Raw genomic sequence first — 22454 nt, 5'->3', positions numbered from 1 at the left:
GCAGTTCTGAGAAAGTTTCACATGCTCAAAATTAAGGCAACAGGTAGTACTGACTGTGCTCTGAACTCTTTGCATCCAGTATGACTTGTGAGCTTGCCAGCATGTCCTGTACTGAGCACAAGGAATTTGTTGGGAATGCAAAGGAAGTGTTGGACTGAACTTGGACCCTAACCTCACAGAAACCATGTTCAAAAATTTAAAGGAAATCATGAGAACAAGGTCTTGCCAATGAGAGAATATCAATAAAGAGATAGAAACTGTACATATAAAAAATAGAAATTCTGGAATTGAAAAATACAATAACTAAAATTTTAAAATTCCTTATGGGAGCTTAATAGCAGATCTGAGCTGTCAGAAAAGAATTGATAAGCTTGAATATAGGTCATCTGGGTTTCTATGATCTGAGAGAAATAAAGAAAAAAAGAATTTAAACAAATGAACAAGGAAGAGAGTTCTGAGACTGTATCAACATAGCATAATGAGAATCCCAGAAGGATAGGAGAAAGAAAGGAAGGGGCAGAAAGAGTATTTGAAGAAATTCATGGCCAGAAGCTTCCCAGATTTGATAAAAAAAACAATAATTAACATATTTAAGAAGCTCAACAAACTTCAAGTAATATAAACACAAAGACCAGGCAAAGACAAAGAGAATCTTGAAAGTAGCAGGAGAAAAACGAGCCATTGTATACACGGATCTTTGAGATTAACAGTTAAATTCTCAGCATAAATAATGGAGCCAGAAGGCAGTGGAATGATATATTCAATGTGCTGAAGGAAAGAAAAACTTTGCCAAAAATTCTATACTCAGAAAATCTATCCTTGAAGCATGAAGGAGAAATTAAGGCACTCCTGACAAACAAAAACTGAGAGATTTTTGTCACTAGCAGATCTGCCCTACACCAAATGCTAGAGAGAGTCCTTCAGGTTGAAATGAACGGACAATAAACAGCAACTGAAATCTATAAACGAATTAACAAGCAATGGTAAAGATTAACTACATAGGTAAGTTTAAAAGCGTTAGTGCATTTTGCCTTTTAACTTTTTTCTATATGATGGCAGTGGAATGACACATTCAATGTGCTGAAGGAAAAAAAAACTTTGCCAAAAATTCTATACTCAGAAAAACTATCCTTCAAACATGAAGGAGAAATTAAGGCACTCCTGACAAACAAAAACTGAGAGATTTTTGTCACTAGCAGATCTGCCCTACACCAAATGCTAGAGAGAGTCCTTCAGATTGAAATGAAAGGACAATAAACAGCACCTGAAATCTATAAACGAATTAACAAGCAATGGTAAAGATTAACTACATAGGTAAGTTTAAAAGTCAGCGTTAGTGCATTTTGCCTTTTAACTTTTTTCTATATGATTTAAAAGACAACTGCATAGAACAATAATTATACAATTTTGTTGATGGGCTTATAATTTAGAAAGATGCAAATTTTATGATAGTAGTACAAACAAGGAAGAAGAGCACGGAGCTATGTTGAAACAAAGTTCTTGTATATGACTGAAATTAGGTTGGAATTAATTGAAACTTATTTTAAATTAAGATATTAATTAAATCCCCATGCCAACCACTAAAAAATACTCCTCAGAAACATACAACAAAGGCATAACAAGGGAATTAGAATAGCATTCTAGAAAATAAGCATTCACCTCAAAAGAAGGCAGTAATGGAGAAATAGATAAACGAAAACAACATTAGGCATATAGAAAACAAATAACAAAATAACATAGAAATCCTACTTTATCAGTAATTACAGTGAGTGTAAATGGGCTAACCACTCCAATCAAAAGGTAGAGATTGGCAAACAAATGATCCAAACATATACTATATATCCAAGTATAAAAAGAAGCACTTTAGATGCAAAAATGCATCTAAATCAAAAGTTAAAAAAATGGAAAAAAGGTGCATCATGCAAATAGTAAACAAAGAGAGTTGAACTGCTATTCTAATATTAGACAAAGTAGACTTTAAGACAAAAATTGTTACAAGAGACAAAGAAGGACATTTTATAATGATGAAAGGGTCTTAATGTCTTCCATGACATAAAAACTATTAACAAATATGCATCTACAAGAGAGCCAAAAAAAGAAAAAAAAGAGGAAAAACTGACAGAAAAAAGGGAAAAGTAGGCAATTCAACAATAATAGCTGGAGAATTCAGTATATCATTATCTATAATGAATAGAACACTAGACAAAAGACCAACAAGGAATTAGAAGATTTGAAAAACGCTAGACTTAACAGAAATCTATAGAATACGCCATCTCATGACAACAGAAAACACATTGTTTTCAAGAGCACATAAATTTTCTCTAGGATATAACATGCTGCACCATAAAATGAGCCTCAGTAATTCAAGAGGAGTGAAATCATACAAAATATGCCTTTTGACAATAATGGAACTAAATTTTAAATCAATAAAAAGGGAAATTTAAGAAATTCAGTTGTATGTAGACATTAAACACAAACTTAACCTGCAAGTCAGAAAAAAATCACAAAGGAGTTTGAAAATGCTTTGAGATGAAAACAAATGCACAATATTTGAAAACTTAAGGGATACAGATAGAGCAGTGCTCAGGGGGGAAACTTACAGTTGCAAATAACCATATTTAAAGAAGAAAAATCTAAAGAATCAAATTTTAAATTTCAAAACTCTAGAAAATGAAATGTAAACTAAACTTAAAGCAAGTAGAAGGAAAAAATAATAATATACAGGGCAGAAATAAATGAAATTGAAAATAGAAAAATAATAGATAAAAATCAATAAAACAAAAATTGGTTCTCTGAACATATAACATAGTTGGCAAATATTTAGTGAGACTAAAAATACAAGATTCAAACTATAAATGAAGTAAATCAGACAGAGAAGAATAAGTACTATATGAGTAGAAACAGACTCACAGATAAAGAAAGTAAACTTATGGATACCAAAGAGAAAGGGGAGGAGGAAGGGTAAATTAGAAGTATGGATTAACAGATTACACATCACCACATATAAAATAGATAAGCAACAAGGATTTACTGTGTAGCACAGGGCACTGTGTCCAATGTCTTGTAATAACTATAATGAGAAAGAATCTGTACAACCAAAGCTAACACAATATTGTAAACCAACCATAGTTAAATTTTAAAAAAGAAAATACAAGATTCAAATTGCCAAAATCAGAGACATTACTGCTGATCTTACAGAAATAAAAAGGATTACTATAAATAATGGTAAGCTAACAAATTAGGTAAGTGAGATAAAATGGACAAATCCTAGAAACACACAAATTACTAAAACTGAAGAGCAAATAGAAAATCTGAATAATTATATAACAAGTAAAGAGATTGAATTATAATAAAAAAACTTTTCTGCAAGAAAGAGACTAAGTCTACATAGCTACACTGGTGAATTCTAGAAAACATTTATAGAAGAATTAATATCAATCTTTCAAAAATTCTTCCAAATAGAAGAGGAGGAATGTTTCCTTATTTACTCATTACCCTGACAGTAAATGAGGCAAACTAGAGACCAGACTCTGTTATGAATATAAATGCAAAAATCCTTAACAGAATACCAGCAAAGAAAATTATATCCAGCAACATATAAAAAGGTTTATACATTATGACTAACTGGCATTTGTCCCAGGAATGCAAGATTGGCTCAACATATGAAAATCAGTGTAATATACTATATCTATAGAACGAGGGGTAAAAACTACATGATCATCTCAATGGAAGCAGAAAGGCATTTGACTAAAAAGCCAACACTATTTCATGATGAAAACACTCAACAAATTAAGAACAGAAGTAAACAGTCTTAATTTGACAAAGGTCATCTACAAAAACCCCACCACTAACATTTTTAATAGTGAAAGGCTAGATGCTTCTTCTTTATGATGAGGAAGAAGACTAAGATATCTGCTCACACTGTGTCTATTCAACATTATAGGAGAGATTCTAGCCAGGGCACTTAGGTAAGGAAAAGGAATTAAAAACACCTAGATTAGAAGTGATTATGTAGATTACATAATCTCATATATGGACAATTCTAAGGAATCTGCATAAAATCTATTCAGTGTTAGTCATTCAGTTGTGTCCAACTTTTTGTGACCACGTGGACTGTAGCCCACTAGGTTCCCTGTCCATGGAATTCCCCAGGTAAGAATACTGGAGTGGGTTGCCATTTCCTTCTCCAGGGGATCTTACTGTCACAGGGATCAAACCCAGGTCTCCTGCATTGCAGGCAGATTATCTACTGTCTGAGCCTCCAGGGAAGCCCTAAAATCTGTTAGAACTAAAAAATGAGTTCAGTAAAATTACAGGATAAAATGTCAATATACAAAAATCAATTGTATTTTTATATACTAGCAATGAATAATCTAGAATGAAATTAAGAACAATTGCATTCACAATAGCATCAAAATAATAAAATACTTAGGAATAATTTTTTTTACAGTTATTTTATTGTTTATTTTTCTTTCAATTGTATTTACTTTTATTTTATTTTTTGGGGGGGTGCAACAGACATTTATTTATTATTTTAATATTGGAAGTATGCACTTATCTTACAACTAGAAGTTTACACATTTTGACTGCCTTCATCCAGTTTCTCTTTCCCCTGTGCCCTGAATCTGGTAACCATAAATCCAAACTCTTCTTACCTTTGAATTTGGTGAGTTTTGTTTTTTACTTTTTTGAGATTCCACAAACAAGTGAGATCATACAGTATTTGTCTCTGTCTGACTTATATCACTTAGTATACTGCCCTTAAGCTTCATCCATCTTGTCACAAGTGGTAGGATTTCCTTGGTTTTTTTTCTTTTAAATGACTGAGTAATATGTATTATTATGAATATTCATTGGAAGGACTGATGCTGAAGCTGAAACTCCAATACTTTGGCCACCTGATATGAAGAACGGACTCGTTGGAAAAGATCCTGATGCTGGGAAAGACTGAAGGTGGGAGGAGAATGAGATGGTTGGATGGCATCACCGACTCAATGGACATGAGTTTGAGTAGTCTCCAGTAGTTGGTGGTGGACAGGGAGGCCTGGTGTGCTGCAGTCCATGGGATCGCAAAGAGTTGGACGCAACTGAGCGACTGAACTGAACTGAATATGTGTAATATATGTGTATACCACAACGTCTTTATCCATTTATCCATTGACAGACATTTGGGTTGTTTCCTTGGCTATTATAAATAATGCTGCTGTAAACAATGGGGTGCAAGCATCTTTTCAATTTAGTGTTTTTGTTCCCTTTAGATATACTCCCAGAAGTGGAATTGGCAGAGCTTATGGCAGGTCTGTTTTTAATTATTTTGAGGATCCTCTATACTTGTTTCCATAGTGGCTACACCAATTCACATTCCTGCCAACACTGTTCAAGAGTTCCCTTTGCTCTGCATCCTCACCAGCATTCGTTATTTCTTGTCTTTTTGATGATCGCCATTTTGATAGGTGTGAGGTGATATCTTACTGTAGTTTTAATTTGCATTTCCTTAATGATTAGTGATGTTGAACATCTTCTCAAGTGTGTGTTGACCATTCATGTATCTCTAAAGGAGAAAATGGGAAAATGTCTATTCAGATCCTTTGCCCATTTAAAAATTGGCGTATTTTTTTATTTTGCTATTGAGTTTTTTATGTATTTTGGATATTAGCCCTTTATCAGATATCTGGTTTGCAAATATTTTTCCCCATTACATAAGTTGTGTTTTCACTTCATTGATGGTTTCTTTTGCAGTACAAAAGATCTTAATTTGATGTAGTCTTACTTGTTTATTTTTTATTTTGTTGCTTATGCTAATTTCCTCTAATTTTGATGATTATATTGAAGTTATATAGAATGTCTTTGTTTGCAGGAATTACACATGTAAGTATTGAGTTGGCCAAAAAGCTTTTTCGCAATTTTTCATAACATCTCATGACCATAAACTGAAGGAACTTTTTGGCCAACCAATAGTTGGGAATAATGGGTATTATGTCAATAATGTACTTTCAAATTATTTAGGAAAGGAAGCCTTTGTAGTGTGTCTCCATCCTTCTATAAGCTTGAATTTATTTAAAAAGAAAAAGACCTGAGCCTTAGGGATCTACTTAACATAATCAATAGAATGTTACACTAAGAATTTTGCATTATTTGGGGATAGTTGTGTGTGTCTGTGTGTGTGTGTGTGTCTGTGTGTGTGTGTGTGAGTGTTTGCTGCCATTGTGCATTTGTAACTAACACCAAATCATTACTGATGGCCTGACATTCATACTTCAAACCTTTCTGGAGCCAAAACTTCTGCTCTTTCTCAGCTCTTGACTTTCGTGGCTCATTTGTAAGTTCCATTATAGTGTGTGTAAATTTCCATAGTTGATGTGGCAATGGTATGTATAAGATCTCTAGAGTCTTTGACTTACAATTAATTTTTAATTTTCTATTGTTCCTGGTAATGTGAGATTCAGGGCCATAGGACGGTCTGAATTTAAAACAGATTATAAAATATTTTAGCACTTGAATGAAGACTAAGGATATGCAAGGATTTTTCTTTTCTAAGCTCTTCTGTGTCATTCCTTCTGTAACATATTATTTTTAGGGAAATGTGGCACATTTGCATGAAATGGTTTTCCTAGGAATCATGAATCAAGCTAGTGGAAACAGTAAACAGAGCTTGTTCCATACATTCTAACCAGCAGCTCTCTTTCCCTTTACGCTTTCCTGAAATTGTCCCTAGCAACTACTTTGTAGTCGTGAATAAGAAAACTCAGACACAGGAGGGCGCAGGACCCATGCCTGCACACCTGCCCTGGTGGGAGGGAAGCAGCTACAGAAGGGTCAGGCCTTAAAGTAACTCAGCTCTGATCCCCTCCCTGCTCATCCATCACACATCCCCTGAGCCAGCCATATTTCAGGAGGGTAATGGGCCTGGGAGGCAGTGATGAAGGAGGCACTTCTGGGTTCTTTAAGGAGCCCCGAAATGGGAGGAGGAGAACCTGCTGCCCTAGCAATTTATTAATAAGTATATTCTACCAGCTTCCATCAGATAAGTCAAATACAATGTGCTACCAAAGGAGGAAAACAGTTTAAAAAAAAAAAACAAAAAACTAAGATCATGGCATCTGGTCCCAGTGCTTCACAGCAAATAGATGGGGCAAAAGTGGAAACAGTGACAGATTTTACTTTTTTGGGCTACAAAATCACTGCAGATGGTGACTGAAGCCGCAAAATTAAAAGACACTTGCTCCTTGAAAGAAAAGCTATGACAAACGTAGACAGCATATTAAAAATCAGAGACATTACTTTGCCAACAAAGTTCTGTCAAAGTTTTTCCAGTAGTCATGTATAGATGTGAGAGTTGGACCATAAAAAAGGCTGAGGGCCAAAGAACTGATGCTTTTGAAGTGTGGTGCTGGAGAAGACTCCTGAGAGTCGCTTGGTCAGCAAGAAGATCAAACCAGTCAATCCTAAAGGAAATTCACCCTGAATATTTATTGGAAGGACTGATGCTGAAGCTGAAGCTCCAACACTTTGGCCACCCGATGCAAGGAGCTGACTCATTAGAAAAGACCCTGATCCTGGGAAATATTGAAGGCGTGAGGAGAAGGGGATGACAGAGGACGAGATGGTTGAATGGCATCATTGACTCAATGAACATGAGTTTAGTCTGAACAAGCTCTGGGAGTTGGTGATGGACAGGGAGGCCTGGCATGCTACAGTCCATGGGGTCACAAACTGTCCGACATAACTTAGTGACTGAACAACAACAAGTGGTGAAGGAAGTCTTCAGAGAAGAGGTGTTGTCAAGGAGTAGCTGCCATTTGTCTCTGAAGGAGAGGGTGGTCACAGGGAGAACGAAAAGTGGGGGACAAGGCCAGAGGTCTGGAGGTGAGTCCTCACCTGGGCTGGTGAAGGTGGGGGCGGCTGGGAGCACAGGGGTCTCAGAGCGGAGAAAACGGCCAATGGGAGGGGCCTGGGGGCCCCGAGGGCAGAGCATTAAAAGAAGAAACAGACAGTGACCTCTTCCCTTTGTGTGCTGGACTCAGAGAGTGGACCTCCATCCTACTAGCAATGGGGTGTCTGGGGGCAGGCTTGCAAGAGGGTGACAGGGTCTCTATGGTTGTGGAGAGGAAGGAGGGGTCTGGTGGGCCCGAACTGCCCACTCCCCCTCCACTCAGCTCCGCTCAGTGCTGCCTCTCCTCCTGTCCCCAGCTCCCACAAGTTCTAGAACCCACCTGTCTTTAGTTGTCTTCAAGTTACTTCCCCAGTGTTGGACTTGCAAGGAGTGAGGGTCGCACAGATCTGCCCCGACCCTTGACCCAAGGAACTGAGGAAGCCGGAAGACTCAGGGTCTAGGAAAGGAGATTTGTAGTGGCCAAGAGGCCCTGGGCGCCTGGTGGGAGGGGTTTGGGGGTAAGAAGTCCCAACTTTCTTCCAAATGAGAGTGTTAGTTGCTCAGTCATGTTGGACTCTTTGCGACCCCATAGACTTTAGCCCTCCAGGGTCCTCTATCCATGGAATTCTCCAGGCAAGAGCATTGGAGTGGGTTGACATTTCCTTCTCCAGGGCATCTTCCCAATGAGGGATTGAATCTAGGTCTCCTGCATTGGCAGCCTGGTCCTTTACCATTTGAGCTCCAGTCATGGTTTTATTGCCTGGCACATGGTGGGTAATGAAGACACCAGCCAAAGAAACTCCAAATGGGCCGTCCTTCTCCGACAGAGCAAGGCAGCCCTGCCGATAGGTCCTTATCCTATGATCCTCTTGTCTTTGCCCCTAGACGTGGCCCTTTACTGGAAAGCAGTCCTCAGATAATATTCTAGTTTAGGGGCATTGGATCAGGAAAGGAGAATGAAGCCAGGATCTTTGTTGTGGCACATTGTCCAAAGCTAGAGTCTGCCATCACCAAGCTGGCATTTCCCTGAGTTCCCAAGGTCTCAGACCCGGCTTGCATGTCCAGCAGGAGAACTCAAGGCCTGGGTTCACCCCCAGCTTCCCAGCATCTGGCCTGTTCGGCTTGGGAGGATGCCAGGAGCAGTTGTGATACCCGGGCAAAGTGATCAACAACCTTCCTAGATAAGTGTCCACCTGGGAAGGTAGTTCCCTGGGGGAGTGGAGGGGCAGAGTCTTGAAACTTCTCAGGATGCCATCTCAGAGTTTGAGGGCCTTAGCTTTTCAAGCTCTGTGGCTAGAAATCACCACCATCACAACAGAAGCAGATGAGTCTCAAGCATCTGAAAACTGGTAACCTTATTTCTAACATCCTTCCAGTGTGAGGACCAACCAATCTGTTCCTGTTTCAGGCAACCCAATCCTTCTATTATGGATGCGGAAGGAAGCTCCTGTCGTGGTTTTATTGCCTGGCACATGGGGGATTATGAAGACACCAGCCAAAGAAACTCCAAATGGGCCGTCCTTCTCCGACAGAGCAAGGCAGCCCTGCCGATAGGGTCCAGACCACCGAAGCTGCCGAAGCTACCGAAAAAGGAGGAGGTATGGGTCATTATGGAGAGGGAAATGGCAACCCACTCCGCTACTCTTGCCTGGAGAATTCCATGGATAGAGGAGCCTGGTGGGCTGTAGTCCACAGGATCGCAAAGAGTTGGACACAACTGTGAGACTAACTTTCACTTTTCACTTTCACGGATCATTAGCTTTTCTGAGTCATCCTGGAAAAGCCTGAGCTGTTTTAACATATGACTTAGAGAGTGCAGTTTATAGTAATGGGCTTCCCTGGTGGCTCAAATGGTAAAGAATCTGCCTGCCAGTGCAGGAGACCTGGGTTCAATTTCTGGCTTGAGAAGATCCTCTGGAGAAGGGAATGGCCTCCCACTCCAGTATTCTTCCCTGGAGAATCCCATGGACAGAGGAGCCTGGCTGGCTACAGTCCATGGGGTTGCAAAGAGTCAGACATGACTGAGTGACTAACACTTTCACTTTCTTTTTTATTTTTCATTTAGTAGTAATACTACAAATAATCGATTTTATCACTCTTTTCAACCTATCAAAATGTTTTGTAATTCATATTGGATTTCCACAGTGATGTCTATATAGGTGAGAATTATTCCAATTTTACACAGGAGGTGTGTGGCTTAGTCCTTAGAACCATTTATATATTGTATAGTTTAACCTAGAGAGCATAGCCATATACTTGGTTTCCAAAACCTGAGAAAACTCTCAGTTTGTGAAATGGGGTAAATCTATAACCAATCCTTAAAACCCCACAGACTGATCAACAGAGTAAGGATATCCCAGTTCAAATTCAAGGTTTTCTCCCCATTACTGTCTGAATGTTGAACAAGTTGCATGATTTCCCAAAGCGGGTTTTTTCATTCCTAAAATGGGGATGTTTTTATCTGTCCTGAATATTTTGTAGAGTTATCATGAGAGTCAAGTGGAGAGTGTGTAAGCATATATTCAAATGAACAACTGTTTCCTGAGGTCCTTCTGCATAATCCACAGCAAATCCTCTCTGTAGTCATCCAGCATTTCAATATTGAGTGTGACAAGAAGCTTCCCTGGTATACAACGAGCACAGTAGCTCAGATACTCTGCGACTCCTGTTCTCTACTAGGAGAGAGGCTCCTTGCCACTGCCCTAGAATATTGCTTTCCCTCTGGCGCCAGAGATCAGTTCATCAGGAGTTGTCTGTGTGACAATTAATTATATATCCATCTGAAACGCTCTGTGAGGAACCGAGGGAAGTCCTCAGTAGGTCCTGACCCAGGGATGCTCTGAATTGAAGAAGGGAGCATTTGGCTGCTGACATTCCTATGTGGTCTCATTTTTGAGCTGGGTCCAAGTGAGATTTATTGCAATGTGTGTGAAGAAGGCTTTAATTCGTTATTTTCTACCAGTGAATCAATTTTGTGTAGAACTAGCATGATCATGGAATGATCCCAAATGCATCCTACTAAATCCCACTGAGATGCTTTTATGCATTAAAAAAAAATCTGTTGAAAGACTGACTTTGGAATGATTTCAAACTTACAGAAGAGGTGCAAGAACAGTACAAAGTGAACTGATACACTCCTCACCCAGAATCATTGGTTGGTAATTTTATTTGTTCCAATGCTTTCTTTCTACACACACATACTTTTGTTTTCACTGAACCATTTGAAGGTAAGTTGCAGACATGGTTTTGCTTTACCTCTGAAGATTTCAGGGTGCGTTTCCTAAGAATGAGGGGGTTCTCGCATGTAACCATGGTACAATGATAAGGTATAGCAAATTTAGCACTGATACAGTGTTACCTAATCTGCAGTTCATAAGCAAATTTTATTAGTTGACCCAACGCTGCTCTTTGTCATGTTCCCTGACGCAATGTTTGATTCAGGATTAGCTCTTATGTTTAGTTCTCAAGCCTCACAGTCTCCTTAAGTTAGGGACAGCTCCTCAGCCTTGGTCTTTCATGACACTGATGTTCTTGAAGGATTCAGGCCAGTTCTGTGGAATTCCTCTTAATTCAGGTATACCTGGTATTTTCTTGGCTGATGTTTCAGGCAGGAATCCCTAGGTGAGCGTTCATGTCATCTGCAGGGTATCACATCACAGAGTACTTGACTCATCCTTGGTGATGGAAACTGATCACTTGGTTAAACCTCTTCCCTTCCAGAGATAAACAAAATATTACATCATTCAAAATAGTCTTTTTTATCAACCATGCTTTTTTTGTAAATTCCAGAGATACCTTAGAAACTTTTTCCCCAAGGCCTTTCTTTGGATGATCCCCCAGGGTTCTTGAGGGTGATACTTTGGTAAGTACTCAAGCCCTCTCCCCACTTGACATAAATTCTCTTCAGGGAAAATAAGTTGGAGCAAATTATAAATTCAAGCTTACAAAGTAAGCCACCTGTGCGTGGCTCCTATTGCCATACTCACCTGAGACGCAGCCCACTTGCCATCCATATGTTGTGAGAACCAGGACTATGCCCTGGGAGCAGCCTTGGAAAAACAAAACTTTGTCAATAGTACCGGGAGACTCGGAGGACATTTTAAACACAAAGACCTATACACAATATCACAATGCTTTCTTATCAAGATAGATAGCTGAAAATGGGGACATTTTATATTCATGTTCTAAAGTTTGGATTTATGCCTATAAACGCAAGTACAGAGATTAATTTCTAAATGTTTCTAAAAGTGCAATTTATGATATTTAACAATATGTACCATTCTTGTATATAATACCCCAAATGCTTGTACAAATACTTTTGGAAATCAGTTCCACAAATTTCTGAACTATCTCTTCCATGCTATGCTGTGCTAAGTTGCTTCAGTTACTGGAGCAACTTCAGTCAAGTTGCAACCCATGGACAGTAGCCTGCCAGGCTCCTCTGTCCATGGAATTCTCCAGGCAAGAATACTGGAGTGGGCTGCCATTTCCTTCTCCAGGGGATCTTCTCAACTGAAGGATCAAACTATCCTCTTTTATGTCTCCTGCTTTGCAGGTGGGTTCTTTACCACTAACACCACCTACATTTCCCCAAATTTCTTCTTTTAAATCACAAAATATCTCTCAAGTCCTACCATCTATTACATTCATTGTTTTCCCTTCTTGCTTTTTGGTTGACATTATTTTCTCCACATAAATAATAGCTACTTAAGTGTTGTGAAACTTCTGTGTATATGACAGACACTTTCAACATTGTCATCCATTTCTATGTCATTTCTTTGCAAATATCTTCATTGCTCCCCTTCCCTCCAAAACATGGACATAATCTCAGGGATTGGTATGTTCTTTCCCTTGCCACTCACTCACATTGGATGTGGGAGTAGTGATTTTTCAAATTTTAATATACGTATGCATCATCTGGGGTCTTCCCAGGTGGCTCAGATGGTAAAGAATCCACCTGCAATGCAGGAGACCTGGGTTTGACCCTTGGGTTGGAAAGATCCCCTGGAGGAGGGCATGGCAACCCACTTCAGTATTCTTGCCTGGAGAATCCCATGGACAGAGGAGCCTGGGGGGCTACAGTCCATGGAGTTGCAAAGAGTTGGACACATCTGAGGGCTAAGCACAAAACGCACACGCGCGCGTCGTCTGGAGATCACAGTAAGGTGCAGATTCTGATTCAGTCTGTCTGGGATGGGGCTTGAGATTCTTCACATCCAGGGACTCTGAGGTCCTGGAGGATTCACCACCCCAAGCTGCATTTTGAGCCACAACAGGAGGGACTTGGTGGAGCAAAGGGAAGTGGGAGACCAGGATGAAGGATTAACAGGGCGCAGGCAGTGATCAGCTAGTGCCTTTCGGAAGGGCATGTAGTCCAACTTTGCAGGCAGCTGGTTATTCAGCTGCCTGCAAAGTCGGGGGTGGGAGTCGGTGCTCAGTGGTGAGGCCAGAGGAGGGGGACCAGGTGCTGAGGGGCTTGGATTTTCCTGGACCAGCTTTCTTTTTTAAATTCATTTTTATTGGAGTGTAGTTGCTTTACAATGTTGTCAGTTTCCGCTGCAGCAAAGTGAGTCAGTCATAGGCATACCTATACCCCTCTTTTTTGGATGCCCTTCCCATTTAGGTCACCGCAGAGCACTGAGTAGAGTTCCCTGAGCTATAGCGTAGGTTCTCGTTAGCTATCTATTTTATACATAGTATCGGTAAGTCAATCCCAATCACCCAATTTATCCTACTCCCTCTTTCCCTCTGGGTATCTGTAAGTTTGTTCTCTACGCCTGTGTCTCTATTTCTGCTTTGCAAATAAGTTCATCCGTGCCATTTTCCTAGATTCCACATATGAGCAATATTACATATTTGTTTTTCTCTTCCTGACGTATCTACTCTGTATGACAATCTCTAGGTCCAGCCACATCTCTGCAAATGGCACTGTTTCATTCATTTTTATGGCTGAGTAAAATTCCATTTTATATATGTACCACGTCTTCTTTATCCATTCCTCTATTGAGGGACATTTAGGTTGCTCTCATATCCTGGCTATTGTAAATAGTGCTGCTATAAACATTGGGGTGCATGTACCTTTTTAAATTGTGTTTTTTTCTGGATATATGCCCAGGAGCGGGATTGCTGGATCATACAGTAATTCTATTTTTAGTATTTTAAGGTGCCTCCATTCTATTCTCGATAGTGGTTGCACTGATTTAATTTCCCACCAACAGTTTAGGAGGGTTCCCTTTTCTCCACATCTCCTCCAGCATTTATTGTTTATAGAATTTTTTTGATGATGGTCATTCTGATCAGTGTGAAGGGATACCTCCTTGTAGTTTTGATTTGCATTTCTCTAAAAACAGAAGGGACAGGGTTACGGTTTCATTTTGGGGCGGTTATTTAGATGTCAGCCTGGAAGAGGTCTGCTGAGAGGGAGGTGCATTTGGAGGGCATTTTGGTAACCCAGTAGAGAAATCAGGAGGGATTAAAAGAAGGCAAAGGGAAAGGAGAAAAGGCGATGCATTGGGACCCAAAGAAAATAAGTTCAGCAGCTCTGGTTACCGACTGGACGTGGGGAAAGATCTCAGTGAACTATGAGAGAAGGCAGTGGAGGCCAACCGACCCCAGACGTTGTGAGATGAAGGGTGGAGGCAGGGGGCAGTAAGGAGAGTAGGAAGCAAAGATGTGAATGCCAAGGAAGCCTCTCTAGAAAATGCTCAGTTATCAAGGAAGGAGAAATTGAGGATGAAGAAGGCAGACAGGGGGCCTAGGAGAAGGCTCAGTAGACTGAGAACTTGTGGGTCAGGATCGGGCTGATGACTGATGGCTGGAGGTTGCAAGAACACAGTGGGCAAGGCTCAGTGTGGGGATTAATCCCCACTGTCACACCACAAATGGGGTGATACCTCCTCCCCTGCCATCTCAGAGGCTGCCCTAACTTGGGCTCTGCCTGTTCTCCAGCACCCACTTTGCAGCACATATTGAGTCTATGTGAATTGCCTCTCAACCCTCCAGGGGAAACTGTGAAGTCTGTACTGTTCACTATGTTAAAGATCTTTGACTCAAAGCATCCTATAACCCGGTGTGAGGATATTCTGACTCCCAGCTGCACTGTTGGGTCCTTATGTATGTCATTGGGCCAATATCTTAAGTAGCTGTATTAGGGGTTCTCCAGAGAAAAAGAACCAATAGGATGGATGGATAAAGGGACAAATGGATGGATGGATAAAAAGAGAGAAAGACAGATAGCTTTAAGGAATTGGCTCACATGGTTGTGAAGGCTGGCAAATCCCATATCTACATGTAAGCCAGGAGGCAGGACACCCAGGCGATTGTGTGAAGGTTGCTGGAAGGCAGAATTCCCTCTTCCTCAGGGGATCTCAGTCTGTTTTCTCTGAAGTCCTCCCACTGGCCGGATGAGCCTCCCCTCACGTTTTGGAGGATTACCCGCTTTACTCAAAGCCGATTCATCTCAGTGTTGCTCTCGTGAAATGCCTTCACAGTAACATCACACTGGTGTGACACCGGATATCTGGGTTGTTGTTGTTATTGTTCAGTTGCCGAGTGGTGTCCAACTCTTTGCGACCCCATGGACTGCAGCACGCCAGGCCTCCCTGTCCCTCAGTATCTCCCAGAGTTTACCCAAGTTCATGTTCATTGGATCAGTGACGCTGTCCAGCCATTTCATCCTCTGACGCCTTCCTCTCCTCCAGCCCTCAATTTTTCCCAGAATCAGGGACTTTTTCAATGAGTCGTCTGTTCACATCAGATGACCAAAATACTGGAGCTTCAATTTCAGCATCAGTCCTTTCAGTGAATATTCAGGGCTGATCTCCCTTAAGATTGACTGGTGTGATCTCCTTGTTGTCCAAGGACTTTCAGGAGTCTTCTCCAGCACCACACTTCGAAGGCATCAGTTCTTAGGCACTTGGCCTTCTTTATGGTCCAACTCTCACAACCTCACATAACCACTGGGAAGACCATAGCCCTGACTATATGGACCTTTGTTGGCAGATTAATATCTCTGCTTTTCAACACACTATCTAGATTTGTCATCGCTTTCCTGTCAAGAAGCAATCATTTTCTGATTTCACGGCTGCAGTCACCATCCGCAGTGATTTTAGAGCCCCAAAGAAGAAATCTATCACTACTTCCACCTTTTCCCCTTCTATTTGCCATGAAGTAATGGGGCCAGATGCCATGATCTTAGTCTTTTTTAATATTTAGTCTTAAGCTGGCTCTTTCACTCTCATTTACTTCATCAAGAGGCTCTTTAGTTCCTCTTTGCTTTCTGCCATTAAAGTGGTATCATCTGTGCATCTGAGGTTGTTGATGTTTCTCCTGCCTATCTTGATTGTGGCTTGTAACTCACCGAGCCCGGCATTTCTCATGGTGTGCTCAGCATATAGGTTAAACAAACAGGGTGACAGCAAACAGCCCTGTCATACTCCTTTCTTGATCTTGAGCCAATCAGTTGTTCCCTACAGGGTTCTTAACTGTTGCTTCTTGACCCGCATATAGGTTTCTCAGGAGACAGGTAAGATGGTCTGGCAATTCCCATCTCTCTAAGAGCTTTTTGCAGTTTATCATGATCCATACAGTCAAAGGCTTTAGTCGATGAAACAGAGATGCTTTTTCTGAAATTCCCTTGCTTTCTCTATAATCCAGTGAATGTTGGCAATTTGATCTCTAGTTCCTTCTCCTTTTCTAAACCCAGCTTGTACATCTGGAAATTTTTGGTTTGCATAAAGCTGAAGCTTAAAACTCAACATTCAGAAAATGAAGATCATGGCATTCCAGTCCCATCACTTCATGGCAAATAGATGGGGAAACAATAGAAATAGTGAGACTTTATTTTGAGGGGTTTCAAAATCACTTGCAGATGGTGACTGCAGCCATGAAATTAAAAGACACTTGCTCCTTGGAAGAAAAGTTATGACCAACCTAGACAGCATATTAAAAAGCAGAGACATTACTTTGCCAACAAACGTCCATCTAGTCAAGGCTATGGTTTTTCCAGTAGTTATGTATGGCTGTGAGAGTTGGACTAAAGGGAAAGCTGAGCACCAAAGAATCAATGCTTTTAAACTGTGGTGTTGGAGAAGACTCTTGAGAGACCCTTGGACTGCAAGGAGATCCAACCAGTCCATCCTAAAGGAAATCAGTTCTTGAATATTCATTGGAAGGACAGATGCTGAAGCTGAAATTCCAATCCTTTGGCCACCTGATGCAAAGTGGGAGGAGAAGGGGACGACAGAGGGTGAGATGGTTGGATGGCATCACCAATGCGATGGACATGAGTTTGAGTAGGCTCCAGGAGTTGGTCATGGACAGGGAAGCCTGGTGTGCTGCAGTCCATGGGGTCACAGAGTTGGACATGACTGAGCGACTGAACTGACAAGTAGGCAAGATTTTAAGCATGACCTTAGTTGCACCGCAGATGAGTGCAATTGTCTGATGGTGAGGACATTCTTTAGTACTACCCTTCTTGGGAGTTGGGATGAGGATTGACCTTTTCCAGTGGCCACTCCTGGGTCTTCCAGATTTATGACGTAACGCATGCAAAACTCAGATATGTGGGTACTGTGACCTAATCAAGGGGACATACAAGATTAACAATCACAGTACCCACCTCATCCAGGTGTGAGGATTCAACGAGGTGATATATATCACGTATCTGATAGAACCAAGAAGGAGTGTGTTGTATATATGTGTGTGTAAGTGCTTCATCAATGGCATGATTTTAAAGGCAACAAGAAAAACACTTAAAATTTTCATTTAATCCAAAAAGGAGTTAGCAGTACCGAACATTACCTCCTTCCTGTAGTCTTAAAAAAGTTGGATTAAAACTCAACATTCAAAAAAATAAGATTGTGACATCTCGTCCCATCACTTCATGGCAAATAGATGGGGAAACAATGGAAACTGTGACAGACTTTATTGTTTTTGGGCTCCAAAATCACTGCAGATGGTGACTGCAGCCATGATATTAAAAGCTGAGCACCAAAGAATTGATGCTTTTGAACTATGGTGTTGGAGAAGACTCTTGAGAGTCCCTTGGACCTCAAGATCAAACCAGTTAATCCTAAAGGAAATCAGTCCTGAATATTCATTGGAAGACTGATGCTGAAGCTGAAGCTCCAATACTTTGGTCACCTGATGCAAAGAACTGACTCATTTGAAAAGACCCTGATGCTGAGAAAGATTGAAGATATGAGAAGGGGACAACAGAGGATGAGATGGTTGGTTGGCATCACCATCTCGATGGACATGAGTTTGAGTAAATTCCGAGAATTGGTGATGGACAGGGAAGCCTGGTGTGCTGCAGTCAGTCTATGGGGTCGCAAAGAATCAGACATGACTGAGGACTGAACTGTAGTCTTAAAATGACATGATTCAATGTGGTCTTATATTGCTACAAAAGTTACACTTAACAGCATGCTCTTGAGGCTGTATGCATCAGTGATAGATTTCATAGTAAATATTTTGTAATGCCCTTTATTTTCCTAAAATAAAATGCATAATTTTCATCAACAGAATAACTTACACCTGTAATTTATGACAAACCACTATAATGTCCTAGTGGCACTATTTTACAACTTATATTAATATATATTTTAATACATAAATATTGGGGCACTAGTGGTTTAGAAAATATAATCAACAAAGCAGACACCTGCTTCCGAATGGAATCTCCGTGAAGGCAGCAGCTCTAAGCAGAGACGATCAGAAGATTGTGTTGATGACAAACTCCATGATTAACACAGCTACTGGTAATATGGTTTTCCAAATATATGTCAGTTCTTATTAACATCCTAAACTTTACAAAGTAAAATCTTGCCTCAGTTTATACAACAGTGGCATTCCTGGAAAATTAGGTATATATTAAGATCACGAGAGAAGTATGTTGTGCATTTATGTAAAGCAGAATTAAATTCTCAGCTTCAATCATTATAAACAGGTTTTCACCCATATGAATGGCAGCAGGATATTTAAGTCACACAGGAGGTGGGATAGCTCCTTATTCTGTTGTGTCCAGCACGTGACGAGATTTTCTCTATCCCTGGGAGATTTGCTCTGCTCCCTCCCACTCTGTGCCCGGAGCCCTCTCCCATCACATGCTCACCAAACACCCCTGCTGAGAGTCACTAACATTTAGAGTGGGCTTGTTTCAGCATGAATTACTGGAAATGAGATGTCTAAGTCTGAATAACAGACAAATCACAGGCAGTACCAAGAAAATGTTCAAGATAAATTCAAAAGGTTTATTGCACCAGATGCCACAGAAAAATGGATCAAAGTAATATGTGAACAAGTTTTAAGAAAAAAGACTTCCATACATTGATACTGATATCTATTTAACTGATCAAAAACAAAGTCCTATCAATTTGTTGTAATGGAACTTCAATGATAACAAATCAACCCTGGAATTTTCTCCTTTTAAAACACTTAAATTTAAGCATATTGCAGTCTTGCTTCCAAGATTTATGGTTCACCAAATATGGACTTTTAAAAATTAACATTCAGAGGGGGCTGCTTGATTTAGGCAAATATAATATTATTAAAGGTTCCTGCCCCCAAAGCACAATAGGAAACAAATGGTTCACATTTACCAAGAAGCTCAAGACTTTTTCAATTTATTGGTGAAAGTATGCATGAACAAAATACTTTCAAAAGCACATGTAAGTGGAAAAATCCAGATATTTAAAAGAACTGTAGGGTCACTTTATATTCTTTATTTTTATGTACAACCAACTCCAGTGAGGAACCTAAAAAGCTACAGACTGAATTTTATAAAATCTCAGGACCTAATTAGAAGAGCCAAAACAAGAGTTTAGTATCATTTAGCAGGTGGGGATTTTCCTCCCTCGAAAAAAGTTAACTTTGAAAAATATGATAAGTTTAAAAAGTTGCAATGTGTAAACGGCAGTTTCATGGGATGTGAAAAGTTTATCGTTACTTTCATTAAAAAACAGCACACTTCAGAAAAATGGATTGGAGCCTGTACAAAAAGCTATTTAACACTGATAAAAATAAAATACTTTGGAATTATGCACAAGTATGGAAGCTACATTTTAAGTTTTCATTGTCATGTTTAAACGTACACAAGTATCTTTACATTCATATCACTCATCAATCTACGAAAAATTAAGCCTCGACATGCTGGAGGAAGGCCCGCACGGCAACGCTGGCGCACACCCGCTCCGTCTGCCTCCCATTCGCCTGGACAAGCAAGATGCTACAAGAGGTACACTCAACAGGTAAGACGTCAAAGTTGAAGAAACCCTAAAGGTGGAATCCTGTCAACTGAGGTAGTTTTCTCTATTTGTACATTTTTTTAAAAAATTTTGCTTTCTTCTTGAGGTGGGCCTGGGCGAGGGCGGGTCCCTTCCTTACCTCTGTGGCTGAGACAGAACCCGGCCCCGGGGTGGTGTCTGGCGTGTCTCCACCCAGTTCCATGAGATTCTTTTTCCACTTTTGGGAAGAGGTTGAGTTTATGAGAGAACAGGTGGATGTTCTTGAGAGGAGGAGGGTTTACAGAAGAGCAGCAACATTCCTGGTCTGTGGTGCAGGCGGCAGCCGTGAGGGGCGGGCTGCCTGATGTCCTGAGGGGTCTCCCTCATCACCTCCTTCTAGGGGAGGGGGGCATGCAGAGGCCAAGCTAGTTTTCTCGGCTGCCAGGGGCTGGGCCACATCTTTTCTGCATGAAGCTTAGAATTGACCATTTAAAGCTCAGCTTCCCTGGGCTGGGTCTAATGCTCCACAGGCCGCTACCTGCACTGATTTTGCATCTAGTTATTGTCTGTAAACCCTGGAGGGTGGCAGGGGAGGGAAAGTGTCCAGAACAGGCCCGTGAGAAGGGGGTCAGAGACTGGGGGATGCTCAAAGCTGGTGCAGTGGGGACGCTGTGACCTCGCTCAGCACGTGCATCACACACAAGGGACTCAGATGGGGAGAGGGCGGCCATGGACCAGGTCCGCGACAACCACCATGGTGTCATGGAACCAGGGACTCTAAATATACCCGTCTCATCTCAGACGTCAGGCAAAAGGAAAACAGAAAACATAGATAAAATGGACATCACTTTTATGAGAGAAAGACATAAAATACAAATTAAAGATTTTTAGTCTCGAGATCCTCTGCGCTTCACATCCTTAAAAAAAGAGAGAGGAGGGGTACTTCCCCGATGGTCCAGTGGTTGGGACTCTGAGCTTTCACTGCCAAGGGCCCAGATTCAATCTCTAGTTGGGAAACTAAGATCCTACAAGCCGAGTAGAGCAGCCAAGAGAAAAACAACAACAACAACAACACGTGATTTATTAAAAAGAGAGGGGAAGGCCGTAGCTGTGACCTATCCCTAAGAACCAGTCCTAAGAAAGAACACACCTGTTTTTTTCCATTGGTCCGGCTGTTCTGCTCTTTCCAACAAACAACTCACATTTGTCAAAGAATAAAGACAGAGACGTATGTAACTTGGGGTTTGGGATTAGGATTTTATCACATAGCAAATCTGAAGACAGAGTATTCTAACTCCTGAAAGGGAAGTCGCTTCATATTCTTAGGTGCAAAAGCTACACGGAAAGGATTGGGATCAATTTTTAAAGGAGAAGGAGATCAGAGCCTGGTTATAATGAAAGTCCTCAAGGTCTGCGGGTCATAACAGGTGTGCTGTTAACAGGGTTACCCCTGCTTTTTACACCACCAATTTACTAGTCTTTTCCTTTACCCTGGATGTCAGGACATCACCTGCTTTACAATCAGTAAACTAAAATTCGTATCAACAGAAAACTCAGCGTTTTTAAAAAGCAAACTACGCTCATACATAAGCAATGCTGCCTTGCGGCAGGTTTTATACTACAGGGCAGTCAATTTCTGGGAAGGTGTTTTGAAAAGGATGTAGGGTTTGGAAGGCACAGAGATGATAGAATGAAAACTGAGCTCCTAGATGGACTGTTTAGAAATGGTCAAACTGATTCATAAGTCATCCTGAACTGTTGCAAATTTCACTTCCCACCTGGACAGCTGTGCCTTTTAAAGTATAAATAGTCATCTGTATTAACTGTTACAGGAAGAAGGTGGCTTCAGCTGGAGGGATTTAGCCACAGAAATGCTCTCGAGCTTATAGAAGTAACTTTGGTAAACGGCCCCTTTGACAAGGCTGCTGAGAGCTCTGAAGCCTCAGGATGAAGCGAGTGGGGTCGGACTGTGCCCTCCGCTGCTGTGCACTGTATGTGGATGGGACGAGGATGCTACATTGATTCTCGGGTTTATTGCACCAACAGTCCATCCCTAACCTACCCGTGGCTGCATCTCAAACAAGGGAAACTGGGGGAAGGCTGGAAGCAGTGGGTCCCTGGAGCTCTGCTCCCCACAGCCAGTCCCCTCGTGCTCTCTGCCAGAGGGTGACACCAAAGCCACTGGCGCGGAGGCGGTACCCGCGGGCCCCACTACACCGCGTCCCTGGTGTCCAAGTCCCCGTGCTGACTGCCTTCTCAGGACAGTGGGATCGCTTCCTCCAGCTTGGGGAGCTCACGCCTGCACTCTCAGATGTTTCTAGCAGCGATGATGCCTGTGTCGCTCAGGCCTGCTCTCA

At 41.1% G+C, this 22454-nt stretch overlaps 1 protein-coding gene across 1 annotated transcript in view; it reads left to right on the top strand.

Annotated features, from left to right (window-relative positions):
* LOC104985757 (chromosome unknown open reading frame, human C4orf45) overlaps positions 1 to 22454 on the top strand; it is a 134252-nt gene that overhangs the window by 107566 nt on the left and 4232 nt on the right. The window contains exon 4 of the mRNA XM_010836085.1: positions 9282 to 9471. Coding sequence (XP_010834387.1) covers positions 9282 to 9471 — 190 coding nt within the window. The remainder of the gene's footprint in view (positions 1 to 9281; positions 9472 to 22454) is intronic.

The sequence above is a fragment of the Bison bison genome, unplaced genomic scaffold, assembly GCF_000754665.1.
Source record: "Bison bison bison isolate TAMUID 2011002044 unplaced genomic scaffold, Bison_UMD1.0 scf7180017864060, whole genome shotgun sequence".
NCBI classification, from domain to species: domain Eukaryota; kingdom Metazoa; phylum Chordata; class Mammalia; order Artiodactyla; family Bovidae; genus Bison; species Bison bison.
Note: the sequence above shows the minus strand (reverse complement) of the source record. Positions and strands in the feature narration are given on the sequence as shown.